Source organism: Lissotriton vulgaris, chromosome 10 (genome assembly GCF_964263255.1).
Source record: "Lissotriton vulgaris chromosome 10, aLisVul1.2, whole genome shotgun sequence".
NCBI lineage: Eukaryota > Metazoa > Chordata > Amphibia > Caudata > Salamandridae > Lissotriton > Lissotriton vulgaris.
Genome location: NC_141698.1, coordinates 794,726,111 through 794,749,876, shown reverse-complemented (window position 1 = coordinate 794,749,876; position 23,766 = coordinate 794,726,111). Strand labels below are relative to the sequence as shown.

At 40.9% G+C, this 23,766-nt stretch overlaps 1 protein-coding gene across 1 annotated transcript in view; it reads left to right on the top strand.

The window, feature by feature from the left end:
* Nucleotides 1-23,766, top strand: part of DNAH11 (dynein axonemal heavy chain 11) — a 3,435,931-nt gene that overhangs the window by 1,134,182 nt on the left and 2,277,983 nt on the right. Inside the window, exon 26 of the mRNA XM_086939827.1 lies at nucleotides 2,558-2,680. Coding sequence (XP_086795953.1) covers nucleotides 2,558-2,680 — 123 coding nt within the window. The remainder of the gene's footprint in view (nucleotides 1-2,557; nucleotides 2,681-23,766) is intronic.

Here is a 23,766-nt window from a genome sequence, read left to right as displayed (position 1 = left end):
GCAGCACATGCAATAGTTCAAACAACATATAGTAAAATGGCAGTGTTGACACTCAATTTATCTTCTTTTATTGAAGAACTTAATTCAAAAGGAGACAATATAAACCTGTTCTTGTTATTTTGGAACGCTGAATAAATTTGCCAGTACCTCAAGACGAACAGTGTCTCTGGATGGTCTCTTTATCAAGCAAATTCATTTATCCTATTAATTGTCTACAGTCACCTTTAAGATTATGTAATGCCATACTTTTAGAATCTGCTAACTGTTTAAATTGTAATATGAATATAGGCTCTTTGCACCATATGCATTATGAATTCAGTTGTGGTAAAAAGAATTGGGATGAGGTTTGGAGCATCAATACAAAAGTATTTCACAGATAAATTGACATTTGTCATGGTGATCTGTAAATCATCCTTACTCACAAAAACAATATCGGTTAACTGTAGTAAACTGTTTGATTTTTTAATTTCTGCAGCTTAACATCAATTACTATTAATTGGAAAATGTTTCATTGTTATCTGTACATGCAGGGTGGTCCTGGATAATATTTATCAGAAAAGGAGCATGATTAACCTTGTTGAGTGTTATTCATAGTACTCCGAATTATCATTTATTTTGGGAGCCTATCCTATATAGATAAATATATAGCTTTACATTGTTGAATATTTTTAATAAGTCCTGTATATAACAGTGTCAACTTTGCATTGATTGATTCACTGTAGTAGCTTTATATTGTTACAGTTGAACTGTTGTTCAAATTTGTTTCCCCTTTTTTCAGTTTCCTTTTTTTCTTTTACTACATTTTTACTCATTTGAGAATGTATGGGTACTTTCTTGACTACATGTTCTCTTATATTACATTTTATATTGTTATTTGCTTTGCTATTCTTGGATGTATAATTCTCTGTACCCTTATGCAGTGCTCTTTCTTGTATTGTCTTTTGTTTCCTGATAATATTCAATAAAATATCTTTGAACAACAAAGGAGATGTTGTCAGGCGGCGCTGCAGAGGCACCCATAGGAAGATCCCTTTTCATACATTAAGGGAAAAAACATTTATTTTTCTAATCTAAGATGCCAGTGAAGGTCCAGATCTTGCTGCTCCACGTTTTATTGCACTAATAGTGAATAATAAACTATTATACACTATTAACGTACTACAAATCAGCAGAAAATCAGGTTAGAGCCTGACTCTGATAATGTGAGACACCCCTTTGTGTTTTTGGCACTAATTTTGCCACCTCTGAGGCCAGGGGTCAGAAAGGGGGTGACAGGGGTAGCAAGGTGCAAGCTTGGGATCGCAACTATGACCCTTAATTGACGTCCATGTTTAAGCACCTAGTACTGACAATGTATGAGAGGTGGTGCCAGTGCAGCAGAGAAGCACACAGTATAAGAGTTACAGAACAGGAGAGTACTGTTGCATAGACAGTGGCACATATGTATATAGCCTGTGTTTAATGGACATTGCTTCCGCCCCTCACTCCTCTCTCAGTACCACCTGTTCCCCATAACGTTCCCACTCAATATATTTTAACTCATATTGCTTCTCATGTTTAAAGTTTCTTTATAAATGCCTTCATCTTTCAACAACCACAATTTAGTAACGACAACAAATTATAAATCTTATGCCTTTGCAGTGTGTGTCATTACCTATACCTTTCTTACTGGTATGACGTAGGTCCTTACCATCTAAAAGTTTGTTGATTGACCGCTTTCAGATTCTGCATTCCTCATTGTAAACCTTTCAACGTAAAATAGTGTTTTAGCTAGACTGAGACTATATACATTGCATATGCACAGGCTTACATTCAGATAAAATGTCTTATCACAAGGGGTTTCATCTTCACCACGTGTGGAGCTTTGGTTATTTCTCACAAAACAATGGAAAAGTTTAGAAGTTCCAAACAAGTTGGGTTTCATTTTGAAATCTGAATTTTCACAACTGTTGTGAATGTGAGTAGTCTGTGGAAAGGCTAAGCAAGGAATGTAGGGCACTTACTCAAAATGCTCAATGAGTTACCTTAGTATTAAAGTGAAACTCCGTATTCATGCACTCACCTTCAAAATGGATACCATTTACCAGCACAGCAAGGTTTCAGAGTACTCACAAGAAAGAGCTAAGCAATGTATGGACTCTGCTCACAAGTTCTCGGTGCCATCCATCAATTAGGGCAGAAAACAGCACAAGTGCATAAGCATTAGAGTGTGAAACTTGATACATATGCACAATCCAATAATTGACAGCTTCCGAAGTCTACACTTAAAATAAAAAAAAGTCAAACCCCTATATGTGTCCCCTCAAATTGTCCTGGTTCTGCCCAATCTTAAAGGTGATTTAGAGTCCACTGTAGCAAAAATAAAGACGTATTTCTAGGTGATAAACGTTGGTGTAGCATCAAAGTAAAGAAACTATGATTTTGGTTTATTATGATTATGTTTTCTTCCAGTTACATTTTTATAAGATCTTGATGTGTCGTTGCCTATTTTAATTTTCATTAAAAGTTTAGATCACATTGAAATATTGATTTATAATGGTCTCATGCTTATCTTCAGATCCTCGTAGAAATAAGTCTAACATGGAATAACATGGAATTTGCTTATGAAGAGCACCACCGAACAAGAACCCCTCTGCTAAAGACTGATGAGCAGCTGTTTGAAATACTGGACAACAATCAAGTAAGAGTTACTATATAATTGAACAATAAATATGCATAGTAAGTGAACTTTGTTGGAGGAGGCAGACAAAGGAATCTTACCAGGTACCATTGCAAGACTTAAAAGAATGCTAGAGGGAAGAGAAGAAACACTTTAGAGGTTTCAGCAACATTCTGCAAGTACTCAAAGGGCGAATGCAGAGAACACCGGGTCTTCTCATGTGGATCTGCTGCTGATGAAGTTAGTGCTTGGAGGAGTCATGAAGAGGTTGGTGGCTACTGAACAAAAGTAGAGGGTACCCCATCCACATAGTTGCCTTGTCCCGTTTAGTGGTGAGAGGATTCATTTTGTTTTTGACACTGGAAACTTGGTTATCTGTCTAAAACGAGCTGCAGTCGGGACATATGCCACAGGTACAGTGGATTTTTAAATTGGAAGGCCTGCCATTTTGAGGGCTGACCGCTCTATACTAATTTCCCTGCCCATGGTCACCATGCAAGGTTTGGTGTACTTAGGCAGGATAAAATATAATATGATCTCAATGCACATCAATAAAGCTTTCTGCACATCCGCGAAATTTATTTTGTGTTTTTCAGCAACAAATCCTCACTTTAGGGCTTTGTTTCTGAAAACAAAAAGAATGCTGAGCAATCCACCATGACAAGATGGCTCCTCCTACGTTATGTTTCCACCAAAGGCCCTTGCACTTTTTCGCCTGGAAGCACTTTTACCCAAAATTCCCTGTCTTGGATGTGGGAAAGTTTCAATTTGGTAAGCTGGCAGAGGCTAGGCCACTGCCACCTGAGCAGTTCTGTAGCCAATCTGCCAAGTGGTAAAACAACCTAAGATGTCCTGATCTTAAATGTGTTCAGGAGTTAGTGCCATTTATTGCTCCCCAAAAATCAGACTCCCTGGGAATTTTAACATATCGGATGTGATTTATAGTACCTATTTTGGGTTTTGATGAATACATTTAGATTGTGGGGCTTACTGCACCAAAATCCGCATGGTACAGTAAATACCATTATGTTGTACCCCTGTTAAATTCTGACCGGTTTCCCTGCCACCTGCCGAAATTTAATGAGTAGTGGGGTATTGAAAGCACCTGGAGTCAGTAAATACCACATAATTTGCCATCCTGACCGTTGCGCAGGCAATGGATAACACTGACTCACTCATAGTCAGGGCCGTGGTCTTCAGTAATTGTAATGATGTCTTCACAGGAATTATTTACTTTCCACTAAATGCATAAGGGTACTCCACCTGCAGTTGTTTAGAGACAATGAGAAATATGGTTGAAAATAGAAAACTCATACTTCAGTCTTTGTTCTGTGTGCACTGTTGATGCCGGGGTCATGAAGGCTAGAAGTAAACATTGCTCAGGGAAATTGTGGAAAATATAATCTAAAGAAACCAGTAAATTGATATTAACAGCGCACTTTGCAAAATTATATTGCACATTACACACATATGTTTTTAATTTAAAAAAATGAAAAGATTTCCCAAAGGCAAAATTTGCCTGATGTTGGTCACTGAAGACAATAACAGTGAACAACTAACTACCTTTGGAGCACATTTCTGACTATTTGGACTAACAAAGAATTCCAAGGGACAGCAGTTCTCACATACCTACAAGTGCGTAACGAGGCTCAACAAAACAATCAATTTACATACTAGCTCCACCAGATCGTTCGGAGCAGCCGGGCAGTTCCCAACCCGTTGACATTACACTTAAGCACTAGGAGGATACCCAGAAGCCTCGAAACCCTGTCTGACTCATATATTCTCGAATTAATGAACAATACCCCAGTTAGACTCACCAGTTAGTAATCAAGTACTATACCCAGTAGTTAACACACTGGCAAACACAGGGAAGGGGATGTATCTTCACGCGAAAGGACATGCAAAGTTGGTTGATATCACTTATGGCAGCAACTGTAGTATGTATTAGATAACTAGCAACCCAGAGACTTGTGGTTCCACAGATCGGGAACACACAAAACAATGCCAATTTCCATGTATTACCATGCAATGTGTTTCTCTTAAGAAAATGTTAATAAAAATACTCTGTAAAAAAAAAGAACTCCAAGGGTATTTCTGGGATGATAACAGTGGAAGCTTTTCCAGAGTACTCACAGGCCTAATTATTTAGGCATGTGCAAATGTCACTGTGCATTTATGGATGTGTAAATACTTTGCAGAAGTACATTTTGGAACAATTGTAAAAGTCTGTTTAAAGGTCTCAACATAATTCTATGACTAAATTGCTAAGAAACTAAAGCTATGCTGTTATTTATATGTAAGATAAAAAAGGCATGTCCATATTACACAGCACTTCAACGTGATTTATTGGCTTTCTGTCAAGTAGAGGTCACAATTCAAGTCTTTATATTATACCCAAACCTCTTTGCCTTCCCCATGATACTGTGCCAAAGATTGCCTCCCCTACTAACCTTTCAGGGCCTGAGATTGGCCTCCATGAATTTTCTGTTTGTACATCCAGACATGCACAAGGTAATATGTATGCGAATCCTCCATGCACAAAGCTCAACTGTCTGGAACAGCTTTTTCTCCCTTTGTGACTCAAACATATATTTTTCACGTTCAAAGAAAACACACCTTTTTCATTCATCTTGCGATCTTAGACCATGATCTAGTTGTCTGCTCTACATTCCACACATCATGTGCTATTGCCTTGAACCTGTCTGGTGCCTAAATCAAGTTTTTTGTTGCTAGACTTTTCCATCTAATGTGCATTGCAAGATTCCATTCCATGATATGGATTTTTCAATGTTTATTCTTCTACAAGTGGTTTCATGTCTTGCTTTCAGCCTGTCATCATTGACTTGCTGCAAAGCAGCAGAACTCTCTAAGCTCACTTTCGAATTTTTTCTCTGCCAACATTCTACAGTGTCTTTTATGGGGCATGTAGCTCTTTCCATTAACGCTAACTGAATTATACAATATGATTAATATCAACCTCAAAAGAATAATTTAACCCAACATCCGTAGCATTGATAATTCTGCAATTGTCCACCAAATACTTTAATAAGCTCTCGGTGCTCAAGGCCAAACCATCTAACCTGCTTTTAAAGCAGTTCCCCACCACCATTGTGATTGTAAAGGTATTCCTAAAAACACTTTTCTTGAAAATTAAAAAATATAACAAACATATGCTTTAAAGAAGGGCTTGTCACTGGACCATGAAAACTCCCTATAATTACAAACTTTCGGAAAAACACACTTGAGGATGATGAATGACTCGCTAATTATTATAATTTCTCCAATTTCTCATATCCTATTTAAATCAAGGAAAGACAATGTGACTGCTACAAGAACACACATAAGTCTTCAATTTCTCCATAATTAACCTCGAGTCAGAATTGGGACCCAGAAGGGATATAAAATTCACCCTGTCAGGTATTAGAATCGATACAGGCCACCGACACAACCACCAACAAAATAGTTGTCCTGAATCACCTTGACATCTCGGCGAACTACAGTATAGTGGATCACTCTATACGCTGTCTGAGACTCCAGAAAGGAGTATCTGGTACTGTTTTCAGAATAAAAAAACCTGCGAATGCAAATTGGTTCAGCAATTACAATCTTACCATGGGTGTGTTTCAGTGTGACTCAGGAAACGTACTTATCCCTGCTGCAGTACAACATTTATAATTCCACAAGTGTTCTTAGAACAGTGTGAGGCACACTTCCATACATATGGTGATTATATACAGGTTCACATTCAGATGATGACATGTTAATAAGGCTGTATTAAGTCGCCCAGCTTCCCAGACTACTGATATCATTGGATGTATCAGGCTAGATTCAAACTGATGTGGCATGGTGTTTAAAATAATGGTCTGAGATGCGTTCTGCATAACTAACAGTGGCTGGGATTAATGTAAGCATTCTATCCATCACATTTTTGTATACTCAAAAAAATATTTCGCTAGCAGTAAAATGCCCAAGACTTTCAAAACAGATTACACTATACGGACATTCACATATTCAAGCAATACAGGGCTTTATGTACCAAAGGGTTCACTCATTCAGGGTCAATGGGGGGATTTGTTTATACACAAGGGAAATAAATGTGTCTGTCTCAACTGTTTTTGATTTCAATCAGTACTACATACTTATACTGACCTGCAGAATCCACATGCACAAAGCACCATATATTTGAAAAAGCACTGCTGACTTAACTGTCAACTCTTTGATAAAATACTTCCCCAAACCATTTAGAGCAAATTGAAAGTCTTGAAATGTACCTCACCACACTAGTACAGCCATCGGACTGGAAGCAGGGGAGCTGGGGTTGCTGCAGCACCCCCAAAAATAATCATGCTGGAGTTCAGAATGTGAATGAGCAGTAAAGATGCCTTTAAATTTTGTCTGTATCCTGCTTCACTTTCAAAGAAAAGGGTCATATAGGCTATATTTTCTGCCAAATTGCTTCTTATTCGGAAACTGGAGCCTACTTTTATTTCTCTGACTGCAAACTAAAAGGATTCTATAAAGAGATCTAGGTGACAGTTCTGGGTTGGTTACAGGAAAGGAAAGGAAGGGCTGTAGCATGTCAGTTGATTTCTAACACAACAACATTTAAATATCGGGAAACTAACTATACACATATTTCAAACTATATCAGTGATTAGGAAAGCACCATTAAAGCACTCTTTTGTAATTCTGATGTGTGATAGAAACAAAGATTTTATTAGGATCAAAAGAAATTAATACACTACTTGGTCAAGCGCAAATGATAAGTATTCACTAATACCTGATCTCCACACATATTTGTTTCAGTGCTATATATTTTTACCAATATAACTGCATGTGTGTGCAAAACGAGTGGCCTTTTAAACGGAAGTATGCTGTCTGTGAATGGCAGTTCTCTAGCACTCCAGTGTTCCGAAACGCACCACCAGCTGCATACCCAACTCTAACCACTCTCCTGTTGAAGGGGTTGACACATTTGCTACACTCGTTTTTTTTGTATGACGCTTGGATCTTTGACAATCGCTATGACTTCAGCGCTATACTAATGGCAGCACCCACACACTATACATTTTTCCAGCACCACGGAGCCCAGCATTGTATTGAAGCATTCAATTAGCAAAGTAGGGAGCTCACTAGAAGAATTCCTGAAAGATGAGCAAATGACATCCATACACCCAAATGGAATGAAAACAGATTTCTTGTTTCTTTTATTTATTTATTTTTACTATTTATACAGCGCGAACAAATGCCCTTAGGCGTCTCGGCGCTAGGAACTGTGCATGGAGTCTCCAGGAGGCCGAATCGGTCGCTTATTTTTGACCAAATAGCCAGGTCTTTATTTTTCTGCGAAATTGCATCAGGGACGGGCTCTCTCTGATGGCTACTGGCAGCGAGTTCCACAGTCTGGGAGCGGCCACCAAGAAGCGTCTATCACCCCAAGTGACTGTTTTGGTGCGTGGTACCAGCAGAAGGTTGAGATTGTTAGATCGAAGCGATCTAGTGGGCAAGTGTGGTTGTATGGGCTTTCAGGAAATGCGGGCCTTGGTTGTGCAGTGCTTTGTATACTATGCAAAGCGTTTTGAACTTAATCCTATTCCGGATTTTGAGCCAGTGGAGGTCATTTATGGTCTGCGAAATTGGCATAAACTTCGGGGTTCCGGAAAGGAGACGGGCTGCAGCATTCTGGATTGTTTGCAGTTTATTGGTCACTCTGGCTTGGGCATTTATAAATAAGCCGTTACAGTAGTCAAGGGAGGATAGCACCATAGAACGTACCAGTGTCTTGCATGCTGCAACTGTCAGGAATATTTACAACAAGGGGTGGTGAGGGACAGAGTCTCTGAATTAAACAGAATACTCTCACCCCGTCAAGAGATCAGGGCTAGATCCAACACCGTTTTTTAGCTCACTGCACCATCCCAGTTTCAGAACCTGGCTGTATGCGGTAGCTTGTCTCCTTTCTGGTAAAGAATTGGCTTGGTAGTTTAGTCTGCCCTGTTCCCATGATGCACTGGGCCAGGGACAGACTGATTTGCATATAGCCAGATTCTGAGCTGGGATGGGGCAGTGAGATAAATAACGGTGATGGACCAAGCCCTGATCTTTGGACTGGGTAAGAGTGGTCTGCTCAATTCAGACACTCTGTTCATCACCACCCCCTTTTGTAAAGCAACTGTCAGGAATGGCATGATTTTCTTAATCAGCCTAAGTTTATGATGGGCGGTGGCTGCTGTTTTGTTTGCATGGGCCATAAAGTTCAGGTTCTCGTCAAAAGTCACTCCAAGATTTCTGACAGTAGGGACCGGTTTAGGGGGGGAGCCATAGGTAGGCGGCCACCAAGTGGTAGACCAACTGGGTGAGAGCTGTCGGAAAATAACCACCTCCGTCTTATCGGAGTTTAGTTTTAGGCAATTGGAGGCCATCCACTCTCCAATTGCACGTGCCTTCTTTCATGTTAGTATGTTACTAAGCCCTCAGCAATGATTGAACTCCATCTTTTTTTCCCACTAACCAACAGATGATTTATAAAGAATATTTTTGGGACATGGGGCTAACCTATCGCTAACTGTTGCAGAATATTCCGAAGACAAATAGAAAGTCTGCTCAGACTGAACGTGCCATGGTGCCATACAAGTGTTAGACCGTTTTATGTAAAGACTGATGAACTCAACTTTTTGTCGCATTGGGAAAGGCTTCCACAGAAGGGCAAAAATATCATTGTGGAGAAATAACACATAAAATATCCAAACGCACATTGTCATACATCTGCTTGCAAAATGTCCATGTCCATCAAAACATTTTGAATGCTCCCGGAAATCTACATTTGAAAATTCACAGGGTTTATCCTTTGGTCATTCCATCAAAGTAGAAAATCTGCCTCAAATGTCGGTGTAGTGATACGGGAGCAAGTTTTCAATTATTCAAGGTACCCGAAGAACCGTCCCTTGCACTCTTCGAGTATAATGTTCAATCAGGAATAATCAAGGCCGCAACACTTTCTCCGGTGACCCAATCCTATCCCTTTTCTAGGCAGTCTATGGGTACATGTACATATATTCAGATTTGTCTTGCCATTTGGAAACTGAAATACTATTCAAATATATCAAAAATGGGGAACTGCCAGCTTGTGTTTTCTCCTAATAAATATTTCTCAAAAAAGTTCCCAGTATTCTTCATCTGCTTAGCTCTTATCTGAGAAGATTCTTGCTGTAGCCCCACTCTAATTTCTTCTCTAAAATAAATGTGTTTTTAAAATCAATATGTTCTTGGTGGTTTGTGACTTTCAAAAATATTTATTTTATCGAACATTATACTCCTCTGTTGTACTTAATTTAGGAGACAGCGTTTCATTTGTTGCACTGCATTGTATATTATTTATTTGTGCTATAAAATTCTTTTTTGTGCTGTGGGGGGCTCTCTGGGCCCAATTTAAAATATAGAATACTTTTAAAAATTACTCAATAAAGTAGTAAAACATTAGGACCTTCCATTTCAAATGGCTTGAAACTGCAAGGGGTTGAAGTTTATACTTCTGGATGGTATCCCTGCACCAGCTTTAAGCCATTACGTGTTGCAGGCCCAGGAAAAGAGACTGGCTTGTGAGACTCATAATTACCTGGACAAACACTGCATGCTTTTCACGATGATTCTCTGGCCTTTTCTGTGATCACGTTGCACCTGTCACAAAGTGGGAGCAATCCTAGTAGCCCATTGGCTAGTGACCTCATCATTGCCAAGAGCACTTTCTGGGCATAAATATTACACATCTGGCACCCTGAACCTTCAATCACTATGGAACTGGAGAAAGGTCCAAAGAAGGATTGCCCCTCTGATACCTGGACCTAGCAAGAGAGGCTACACCAACTGTTGGGCTGTACCTGCCAAACCTTGGGCTGTGGCTGTGGCTCCTGTCTCATGGAAAAGTCACTCATGGGCCCTAGACTAAAGGGAATTGAACTTGAGACTGCTTTGGTGACCAGGAAATTGTCCTGATTCTCCTTAGTGGCCCTTCCTGACCTTCGTGCTATCTGATTTGGTCATCCCACTCGGGCCAAAGTTGTCCAAACAGAACAATTTCAAACTTTTCAACAGTTTCTAAACTGTACAGTTACCAATGTTTGGTTGTGTTTCATGCTAAATAGTTGAGAATTATGTTTTGCTTTAATATCTATATCTACTGAAGTCTTTTGTAGACTTTGCTCACCATGGTGTTTAAACATACCTAAAAATATAATCTATTTTTATAAATTGATGTCCTATTTTATTTGTGTTGTGTGTCTCCTATTTTGTCGTTTGGTGCTTCCAAATGCTATACAAATACACAAGTTCCTTTGCTTAAGCCTTGTTGATGAAGTCACAACTACCCAGGGTTGAGCTAGAGATTTTAGAAACACGCCTGACAAATTTGTGAGTTTATTACATGGTTGGATCTAAGATCCATGCCACAGAATACAACATAATCCTCACTGTCCATAATCTAACGAAGGAACCATACCCCATTATCAAACTTTAACGGGAACACAAATGGCACAATGTTACCATCCACAAATTGCCATTGCCTTGATGGATATTATCATCCATGTATTCAATAAAGCCAATGGCTGAAGGGGCTGATTCTCTTTCTCACTCATCCTGTACATCCGGTACTTCTTATGTATGTTTTTGAAGAACTGCTGACAGAAGGTCCTCCAGAATACTATAGCTGTCTGGAGCCAGCACTAAAAACAAGACACGAAGGATCGGGCAGCTGCCACACTTCTCAATCACACTCCAAATGCTCCACCACAAGGAAGAGCTGTACCTCTCACATGTCAGGGCACTTTGTTTTTAACTGTACACTGAGCATTAGGACAGCTGTCTGCTTAAATTTTTAAAAAACGGCCCTATGTTGACAAACATCAGGAAGATTTGTTTAAAAGAGGGTCTGTACTGATTCCGCACCCACACCCTTGCCAATGGTAAGGAAGGAGAGGAACATTGGAAGCTTGGATTCCTCATATTGCCCAGGGATGGGGTAGTTTATTGAACACCACCACCTTTGTTGCCCGTATGCAGGAGCTGGAGTGGACCTTTGAACGTCATATCCCCACCTTGTCCAAGAATGAGAAGGAATTAAAATAAAATACCCTGCCAAATGCTGCTGGGACGCGAGGATCCACTGCTGTCCCAGTCCTTGCTGCTCATTGATGAACTGATTTTACTATTCAGATGATCCTATTTTTAAAAAAACACAAAAAAATTGTGATTGTTGTTGAAAAGTTACTTTTAATGTTATACAATGTCACCATCATTTTGAATTTTACTTCTATATGCTGTATTAGGTTTTAATGTGATTAATGTATTTGAATAGTATTATTGTAATTTAATCTAATTTTATTTTGCTTTTTAATAGCTAGCTAGCAATACAATTTCATGTCCTCATGTAACTCTTAAATACATTTCCACAATTATTTATATGTTATTAGTTAGATTTTGTTTTTGTTAATTGCTATTTTTTAGAATACAATCGCTTTACAGGCAAAAGTCACTGGTTTGTACCCGATTTGGCTGTAATGGCACTTTTAATTACAAGTAATACCTCCAAAACATATCAATGCATTTTTAAATTTCTACCCTGTAATGTGAAGTCTTACTAGTGTTCATTCTGTCATGCCTTGCTTCAGTATGCCACCAACTAAACGCACCTACCCAAGTGATATTGCACTAGGGATAACCGTTGGGGTGCCACCGTTGGGATAACACTTGCTGTTTCCCTCTGAGGCGGAAGCCGGAGGTCTATTGTGCTCTCTTGCACCTTTCTACCTTAAAAACGATTGATTGCTAATAGTTTTAAAAATTGTATGATATTTTAATTGGAGCGCTTTTAAAACTTCCCTGACACCCCTACAGCGAGATCACTTCGCTGGGCACCCCCTTTCCACAGCGTCGATCCACTGAGGCGCAGGGAACATTTCAACACAACTTTGGCAGCCATCTTAGATTGGGCAGGCTCGCCGGAGAGCTCGACGCCCCTCCCGCCCTCCCTGGGTATTTAACAGGGCGTAATTCGGTTCCGCGAGATAACACTTGCTGTTTCCCTCTGAGGCGGAAGCCGGAGGTCTATTGTGCTCTCTTGCACCTTTCTACCTTAAAAACGATTGATTGCTAATAGTTTTAAAAATTGTATGATATTTTAATTGGAGCGCTTTTAAAACTTCCCTGACACCCCTACAGCGAGATCACTTCGCTGGGCACCCCCTTTCCACAGCGTCGATCCACTGAGGCGCAGGGAACATTTCAACACAACTTTGGCAGCCATCTTAGATTGGGCAGGCTCGCCGGAGAGCTCGACGCCCCTCCCGCCCTCCCTGGGTATTTAACAGGGCGTAATTCGGTTCTGCGAGATAACACTTGCTGTTTCCCTCTGAGGCGGAAGCCGGAGGTCTATTGTGCTCTCTTGCACCTTTCTACCTTAAAAACGATTGATTGCTAATAGTTTTAAAAATTGTATGATATTTTAATTGGAGCGCTTTTAAAACTTCCCTGACACCCCTACTGCGAGATCACTTCGCTGGGCACCCCCTTTCCACAGCGTCGATCCACTGAGGCGCAGGGAACATTTCAACACAACTTTGGCAGCCATCTTAGATTGGGCAGGCTCGCCAGAGAGCTCGACGCCCCTCCCACCCTCCTACCGCCCCGCCCAAAGTATGTATAAAAATAACAACATCGCCCGTCTGCGCCCGTCGGCGCCGGACACGCGCCCAGCGCCATACCCCCTGTGTTTTTGGGCACTGAAAGGACTACTTACTCCGGTGATGAAATACGTAAGTTGAATCCCGGACAACTGACGACTTGTAGTCAGCACAATCTAGAGAATCTTTCAGATCAAGCTAAAATCGAGTGTAGGGGCTGCAAATCCATTATTCCCCTAAATAATGACAAAGCTAAATATCTGACTAATGGCTCCGCCAAGCATACTACTACATCCATCTCCCTCATCAATGCTCGCTCCTTGGCTAAGCATAGGCAGGATATCGCTGATCTAATTGTGGACCACGCGATAGACATCCTTTTTTTAACCGAAACTTGGATGGATGACACATCCGAGCCCGACCTTCAGGTAGCGGTACCGGACGGCTTTAAGGTGTATAGGCGGGACAGACAGGGGGGAAAAAGAGGAGGAGGCCTGGCTATTATTACTCGGGATATCTTCCCAGTTAGAATTTCTCCGGTGCCATCGCCGGCATGTGAGGCGCTGCACTTTGTCATTAATCTGAATGCTTCACACAATCTTAAGGGAGTGCTTATCTACAGGCCACCAGGACCTCGCTCAGAATTTCTCTCCACCTTCACTTCCTGGTTGGAACCCCTAGCCATTGAGGATTCCTTTATGGCATTAGGAGACATAAATTTCCATTTGGACAAGACAGATGAGGCGGATACACAAACGCTACTAGCAGAATGTAACACACTGGGCTTAAACCAGCACATAAAAGCTCCAACACATGACGCTGGGCATACTTTGGATGCTATCTTTTCCAACATCAGTGAGTTGGAGGTATCTAAAATTCTGCCTCTCACATGGACAGATCACCATGCTATTCTCTGTCACCTACCGTCTAAACGAATTAAACCTGCTAAACAGGCCCCTTTTCAAAATAAATTCAGAGTATGGAAGGACATCGATTATGAAACTTTTAAGATGTCCTTATCCAAGACTTGCCCGAATATTCAGTCTGACCCCACTGAAGCAGTGGGGCAGTATCTTAACTGGGTAGGCAATGCGGTGGACATGCATGCTCCACTAAAAACCACATCAAAAAACAGAAAGGTGCCTTCAGCACCGTGGTACTCAGAGACCCTTAGAAAGCAAAAACAGATCTGCAGGAACCAGGAAAGAACCTGGCGCAAGACATATGACAACATAAGCAAAGCCAAGTATAAAGACGAACTCACCATCTACAAAAAAATGATTCAGGAGGAAAAAAAGAACTACTTTGAGCAACAAATTAATAAGTCAAAAAATTCGAGTCGACAACTGTTTGAAGTAGTTAAGACTCTGGCAGGGAAAGCGGCAGATCTGAATCCTCCCCACTCTCAGGAATTCTGCAATAATCTAGCAGGTTTCTTCTTCTCAAAAGTAAACGATATATATGCAGAATTTTCGGTCACTACACCTAGCACTAGTATACATCCTAAATTACCCAAAAATAGCCCGCATTGTTCGTTTACCAGATTCAGGGATATGACGAATCAGGAAATAGAAGATCTCATGAGACAGGTAAAAACAGGCTCATCCCTAGATCCCTGCCCCCCTAAAATCTTCATCCCAGTAATTGAAGTGGTGAGCAAAGTCATTACTCCCATTTGCAACGCCATGTTCCAATCTGGGATTTTCCCAGATAAGTTAAAAAACACGCTGCTGAAACCTCTACTGAAAAAAACTGGTCTAGATAAAACAACTCTCAAAAACTACAGACCCATTGCCAGCTTGCCTTACCTGGCTAAAATAGTGGAAAAAGCAATGAATATCCAATTAGCTGAATACATTGAACAAAATAACCTCCTGGATGAGTCGCAGTTTGGGTTCCGGAAACTTCATGGAACAGAGACTGCCCTCATTAAGGCTGCCGATGATATTAGAACCATTAGGGACCTAGGAGGAACAGCTATATTGGTCCTGCTGGATCTCTCGGGGGCCTTCGACACGGTCAATCATGCTGTCCTGATTGACCGTGTCGAGGACATGGGCATTTGCGCAAAGGCCAAGGAGCTTTTGGCTTCATTTCTTTCCAACAGAACGCAGGCAGTGACTCTGGGCGCATTTCAATCCACTGAGCTCGCCCTCCCATGTGGCGTCCCGCAAGGCTCATCCCTAAGTCCGACACTTTTCAACATCTATGTGTCGGACTTAGCAAGGGTGATTAAGAACTACCGGATGAGCCTTACCTCATACGCTGACGACACCCAACTGGTGATCGCAATTAAGAATGATGGTGAGGAGGTTTCCGCCAGGTTCCAAGAAGGCATGCTTGCCATCAAGGACTGGATGTCTGAGAACTGCTTGCGCCTCAACTCGGAGAAAACCGAGGTAATGATCTTTGGAAAACTATCGCCGCAATGGTCCACTCTTTGGTGGCCGACCCCTCTCGGAGCCCCCCCAGAACCTGTGCAAAAGGTCAGGAATTTAGGAATCATATTCGACGACAACCTTAATTTTTCCAACCATGCCAACCAGGTTGCGTCGTCTGCCTTCCACAAGCTTAAGATCATTAGAAAAATCCTGTCCTATCTTCCGGAGAGTACTGGGAAAACAGTGGTGAGTTCCTTGGTACTCTCAACACTTGATTACTGTAATGGATTGTTTGTAAATGCCCAGGCACGGGTGGTGGCCAAACTGCAGCTTATACAAAATGCTGCCGCAAGGCTACTAGCTGGCATTCCTAAGTTTCAGTCTACCAGGCAAGCGATAAGGAACTACCACTGGTTAACAGTGAGAAATCGCATTAGATTCAAGACCTTGTGTCTCACTTATAAAGCCCTCAAGGGTCTTGGACCAGCATTTCTCAAACAGAAACTTTACTACTATTTACCAAAAAGATCCTTACGCTCCGAACAGAGACATCTTCTGGCAGTGCCACGCACTAGGACGGTGACATGGGGCGACAGAAGCTTCACCAACGCTGCTGCCAAACTGTGGAACACGCTTCCAAAGGAAATAAAATTGGCACCATCGCTACTGCAATTTAGGAAATTGATAAAAACCTGGTTATTTGACCAATAAACTGATCAGGACAACACTTTTTATGGTAGATATATGTCCAATCTGGGATCTTCAGTAAAGTTATAGCGCCAAGACACCCTCGGGTATAAGCTGCGCTTTATAAATTTTTAAAATAAATGAATAAATACATGGTGACCCTGAAAGTTCTGGAATTTATTTTTATTAAAATGCTTAGGACGTCAATCCCTAATTACGTGCAGGCATTGTAGACACAAATGTACATGATCCAAGGTGAATAAGCGGTAATGCTACATAAGGATCTATTAGCTTTGGGGAATTAGTGTGACACACTCCATCTATTTTTTTTCAAATTGCACCATTACCAGGAGTCCGCTTTCAAATAAGTGGCCGCTCCCGACCAATAAAACGAACATGCTATATAGGTCTATTAGGTGTTTTTCTCAAATATTCCTGGTAATACTATAGCCTTATAGCCCTCTGTAGCGGGCTATACCGGCTATTAAAGACCCCCTGCAGCGTAAAAGGCCTGAACCGAAGGCGAGGGACTTTTAACAAGGGAGCGGAACTTTAATGGCCCTGCTACGAAGGGTTGTAACGCTAGTAGAACATTCTGCCACTAGAAGGCAGAATGTTCTAACAAAGTAAAACCAAGGCTTTATTGATCGCGAGGGGATTGAAATTCCCCCAGGCTCCCTGAAGCCTTTGTTCACAGCCAAAGCTGTGAACAAAGAAGCATTGGAATGATGCAGCTCCGGGCTTATATCAGCCATTATAAGCCTGGAGCTACTCCATTGTTTTCAATGGAGCTTCCAACATTGCTATGTCCTAATAACCAAAACGTTATTTTTCCATAATACAACAATTGTTGAACTTATTTTCTAACAATATCTAATGGCGGGACATTTCATTAATCCAGAAGAATAAGACATCTTAAATTAGTGAAAACGGATTTTAAACTTATTTTGCTGGGAAACATAGCAATCAGAATGTTTCATGAACGTTATGCAAAAGCCGCTTAATGTTTTAAAAGATGAAGATAAAATGTGTGCTTGACCCTCCAGCAAAGTAAGAGAATAATCCTACATACCATCTTGGTGGATTTAGTAAAGTCGAGTTCGTAAAAAGCAAAACAAATTAGGCTTTTGCGAGAAATTTAAACCACAATAAGGAAAATGACATACCATTTTGCTGAGAGCTTGTTTTTTTTTATTGCAGGCAATTTTATTAGCAGCGTAATCGGATGGGACGAATTCATACAATTTGTATTTTCACTGGTAGAATTTGATTTTCTAACCTTAACACTACTCAGGGGAGATCCCTCCCCAAGTTAATTCAGTGTCAAGATGATGGGGAAGATGAGTGGCTAATAAAAAATGCTTGTATTTCAAAAACATTGTATTGACTTCTAGCCTGTAATACTTATGGCTGATAATAACTATTCTAAGTGTCAAAACAGAGCGCACTAAGGCTTTATATATTTGGGTGCAAAACTTAGGGTCTCATTCTTTGACCCATCACAGGCAGTGGCAGTGTCTGTCTCCCTTGCTCCATCCTTTCTTAAGCGGCTCCCTGTATTTGCTCTGCTTATCTTCTCTTTTTGAGCATGGCTTATTCAAGGAGTTGTTCTTGATGGAATTTAAATTATGTTCACCCGGTTGACATTGTGCTGCATAAAGCTGCATTGAATATTTTTTCGTAGAGTTTCCAATTACTTAAATATAAAACAGACTTGTGCCCTACAGGGCCATTGGATCTTTGCTTCAGTGGCCTTTAAATCTTCCTTTGATCTTGATGATGACCCACTATTTAATCAAAACTTTGACAACATGCCTCGGCATCCTCATGAAGATTTTTTTTCATCTAAAAATACCTAACCTGAATGTATATTTCCCAATTATATTTTGAACTTCTCTCAGGCCAAATAATTTCTCCATTAACACGTGTTTCTATATTATTTATCTGTGTGGCACTGTCACCACGTTGACCACCACACCACCTGCACACCCATTCACCATCTATTATAATTATTTCATTTACAAATTTACAATATATTTGTTTTTGCTGTGGGAGTTGCGTTCTTTATGCTGGCTGTCCTGAAATTAGTCACCTGGAAAATGATTTGTTGATTAAGAGGTCTACATACCATTGTTGTAACTTATCGTCATTACAAGTTGTCTGGAAGGCTGTCCCAGAAGAAGCTACTACTCTGGTCAATTCTAAAACCACTGAATTGTCTGGCTGTGTGTGGCATCTAGCAACCCCAGTGAACTATTTTGCCCACGATCAAATGTCCGAAAACTTTAGATGAGGCTACCCGTGGGCTACATGCCCACAGGAAATTCGGTTTGGCCATTGGTTTCCCCTCTCTGTCCCTGCCACCAGCTTGTCTACCCTAACAAAGGGGCAGCCTTTCAGGAGAGTGATTGCAATTTGCCCACCAAAGGTGCTTGTGAAACTTGCGTTCTGGGCCAACACCTTCAGTGGCTTCCTGCAAGGGGGAGGTAACCCTATAGCAGGCATCTATTCTTCCTGAGCCTGAGAGTTGTTTACACTACTCCCCAGGAGGGCAGAAGGCTGCCTGGTTTCCAGCAACTGTGCAAGGCCACTGGACAAACTGTATAGCAGGGTGGTAACTTCCAAAAAGTATCCTTTCCTTAAAAATGACATTAAATTTGTCTTGGGCACCAAGTCGGGTTTAATGCCACGATTAATTTGATACCTTGAAGAATGCGCTTTAGTAGTTCTATTCAGAAGTTAGCTGGACTGAGAGCTCAGCCGATAACTCTGTGCTAAACAATAGGGTACTTACTTTTTCCACAGCAAAAACAACAGAAACAGCAAAAAAATTGAGAATATTGTTGTTCTGACCTATTAAAAGCACATGACCCACTTAATAATATACAGTTCCCTGCCTTAGGGCTTAATATGCCTTCCTTAGGGGAGACTTGTATATCTTGCTAAGAAAATTAGGGGCTTTGTCTTTGGTTTAAATGGCAAATACTGCTCTTCCAGGTAGCAGTGGCAGGCTAGGAACCGTTTTGTACTTTAACACCCACAGGTTGGAATAACCAATGCTGCAGCCCAGGGGGTGGACACTCTGTCTTACATTCCCTGGGTACCATTGGTACCATATACTAGGGACTTATAGGTGAGTCAGTTGCTGAAAATTGGAGGTAGCCAATTAAACATACATTATATGGTACTGAGGTCTGGTTAGTAGGGTTCAGTGCACGCTCAGAGTAAAAAAAACAGCACCATCAGTCCAAACCTTTGGAGGATGATCATGAAAAATGAGGCATTTACTTAACAGGGATAGTTTGTGCTCACTGATGGTTTTGCTTTGCTGACTCAACAGCTTTTGAATTGATCATTTCTGTTTTTTTGTGTGAAAAGTGCTTACTCTTTCAATGTCTTAACCGGTCATAAAATAAATTGTGATTTACAAAGTACCCTCAAACATTCATTTGTTATGTTTGTTTTCATGATAACATCATGCATTAGCAGTTTTTTTCTCTCTTGAAAGACCGGGGTTGTGTGAAATCAAATAATTTGTTTGTGAAATTTCATGAAATTCCATAAAATCTTTGCAAAATTATGCATTTACAGTGAAATATAGTTTGTGTGTATCCCACATTACTTTTGTTGATGTAATTGTCCATTTTGCTTAAAAGGTCTTATTCAGTGCCAGTAGGATACTGGTAAAAAGCATAAAATGTCTCTCTATGATGCCTTTTCTGCATGAATTAGCATCCTGCATTTGAGAAAGATGCAAAATACAGTCTTGTGACAATATTAGAAAGTCCATACTACGTGAATTTCAGAAACAATGTACATTTCATGTGATTAATCTGCCCAGGCCTACTATTCAATATTTTGTAGTGTACTTACAAACTGTAATCTTCTGTCTCTTTTTCATAACACTCTTCTTTGAGGGTGTATCTTATCTCTGCTATTTCCTTTAGCCAAGCCTCCCTACTCCCAGCTGCCTAATTGTTGTAGCCTAGAATAATGCTTCAATGGAGCTCTTTTGTTGACAGCTAAAGCAACACGCAGAAATTTGCTAAAGTATTGCCACACACTTCTTAAAAAAAAATGAAAAAAGACCCAATCTATTGGCTTTGCCAATGCCTGATTTTCTTTTTCAATGCACCCTTGCCCTTAGGCAAGGTAGAGGAAATGCATACATCTCCTGCTATTGGACAAGGGTTGCCCCAATACCTCCACCTAGTACAAGGTGGGGGTATGCATATATAGTCACTTTTCACTTGACGTGGGACACAAGGCTCAAACTGCACTCAGAAAGGCACACATTTGTAACAAACTTTCATGTGCCAAACTTGGTGATAATGCACCTCGCCCACCATTGGGGTAGGAGATCACAAAAGCAACTCCCTCATCTTAGGACAAGATGAGGGATCACATTATGAAAATCCTTTCTTTCTCTAGGGCAATGAAGGTGTGACTAAATAATTCAACGTTCATTCTCTTAGAGATTGGAAAGGGGTGATGGCTGAATTAAAAAGATGCCTTGCACCCTTGAGCAAGGCCAGTAAAATACACAACACACAGACCTTGTGCTACCTGGCTGTGGAAAAATAATCTAAACCCAACTGCCCTCTGGCACCTCAAGAATTAAAATGGCAGAAATTGGCCCTTTCCACACCACGCTGTGAGAGACAGAACTTAAGAGATGAAAACATTATAAAACCTTGGTAGATACAATTCTTTGTGAAAAAGTATGGTAATGTACATTATTTATATTTATCTCCTGGTGATTGGCAAACACTGGGATGGAAACTAATACACAAACCCATGCACAGAAGCAAACACGCAATTATTTAATCATTCACCCACACAACAGGACACCTATGCACATTATCAGAAAACAGCAGTACATACCAGTAGAACCCCATGCACACACCATCAGAATATCAAGTGCCCACATACCCACCATCATATGGCAATACACCCACCTTCTAACATTGCCACTCCCACCCTCAGATATCCCAACACTCACCAGAAATCACTCACATACCCACTGCTAGACATTCACACACACTATTCGATACCCACCCTCACCATGAGAAATGAAGATACACTATCAGAAACTCTGCATAACACAGTGATTAGGTGGCACCACATAAATACTATCAGGCAGCCACATACTCACCATCAATCAGCCACATACATCATGACATGGCCATGCATAATTAAATGCTTCATACGTACAGTGATACACCCAATTACACCATTAGACACCGACAGACACACTATGAAACAGCCATTCACCTTTTTAAATCTCTGAAATCAACACAGATGAAAAGCATTCACCGTTTGTGAGGCACATGCACTAGCAGTACTGCACAGAAGGGCATCAGAGCACAGAGGGTAACTTTTGGCAGGGAAAGGGTTCAATGAGGAGATCCAGATATTGGGATAGTGGGGGACACCAGAGATGTAGTGGCTGGATGTAGGGATAGTAATTAATCAATGACCTCCACAACAGAGCTGTCCAGTTGAAGGTTTGGCAGGGCATGTCCAAACAGAGAGGGATTCAGTGACCCTACCAGTCAGGAGAGATTGACAATCACAGACTGAATGAGTTGGGTCAGCATGGCATCTTGGCATTGGAAGAACTGTACAGCACTACAGGCAAGGTATGGCCCAGGTTAAGGTGTGGAATACATAGCACCTGACACCAGTTATCTAGTTAGCTAGTTTCACCAATGAGGGTAATGGGTCCTGTTCATGTTCTTGTTTATTTCTTTAGTTCATAAGGTGGACCTATACCTAGTCTAATGGCATGTCCTGTTGATTCTTCTCTGCAACCAATCTGTCTCCTCTTTTATTTTTCCTCCTCATCCTTGTCTCCAACCCCTCATGACGAGATGTCAAATGCATTTGCCTTTTGGGGTATGTTCTACTTCTCTAAAATCCTACTATGGGCAATATAACACAAACTTATATCAGACAAGAGCACACACGAACAACATGAGAGCTTCTTCCTCTCTGCGGATGCTTTCTCAATAAATTCTAGATCCTCCCACCACTAAAGAAACCAACGCTGGATCCTGATGACCTCACTAACTACCAGCTCATCACTCGCTTACCATTCATCAGCATGACTATTGAAAATGCAGTCTATGTTCAATTCCAAGATTACATTACTGATAACCATCTCATGCATGACTACCAGTTTGGCCTCAGGTCATTCTGCAGCATGGAAACCACTTCTGTGCACTTCGTAGATAATGCCCTCCCAACCTCGGATGAAGATAACCTTTGCTTCCTGATATTGCTGGACCTCACAGCTTCCTTTGACACTGCTGACCATCCCAATCTCATGCACACCCATAAATCTTGAATGGGATACACCCGCAAAGTCCATTACAGATCCTTTTCTACCTTTCCAACAGATACCAGCACCTCCAGGTCCCAAAACATCCCTATCACTTGTGGAGTCTCCCGGGCTTCCTTACCGTTCCCTGTCATCTTCAACCTCTACCTGGAGTAACTGGAACTCTGTTCACCGATAACTTCATCAAAACTCACTAGTATGCCGATGATCCCCAATTCTACTTTAAAGTCTCATCTGCTTCCGACATGCAATGCCTCAAGCACTGCCTGCACATTATCCTGTCCTGAACGTGCTGCGCCTACCTGAAGCTCAATCCAACCATGACAGAATTCCAATCATTTCCATTGAATGACATGAACCTTGATGGCTTTGAACCCCTGCCAATTCACTTGGCTCTGAGATTCCATACTGGCAACCCTTAAGGGCATCCTACACTCACTAGCACGTGTCACCCAGGACCTAAAATAATTATATTATCACCGTGTTCCTGATGTAACTCCATTTGTTCCACTAGCTGGCCTGCATCATCTTCAGAACTAACTTATTCATTTACAATGCCATCATGACCAGCACCCCTGCTTATCTTGCTGACAAGCTCACCATCTCTGGTGGTGCTTAGTACACTCACAACGAGGACACCTTTAAACAACAGACTAAGTGTAAAAAAGAGTTAAAAAAGGAAAAACAAGACATCAAGCCTTTTCCATCTTTGCACCCAGTGTCTGTAACAACAGCTTATATCCATCACGACCACCCAAAGCCTTCTACATGCAGCTTCTCTTACATCAATCTACTTACGATATAGTTTTTGCTTTTTTTAAATTGGTCTTTAAATGTCTTCTTTTCCTCTTCAGTAATCATATTACTCTATCTTTTTCCTTTGAAAATGCAACAAATGGAATCATAAGCAATCTATTGAATCCTCATTCAAACAGAGGAGAGGCAAACATATTGGTTTAAAAGAGGGCTTGTTATATATCTGGAGATCTTTGTTTATAATCTGCTTCATAAATTAACAAA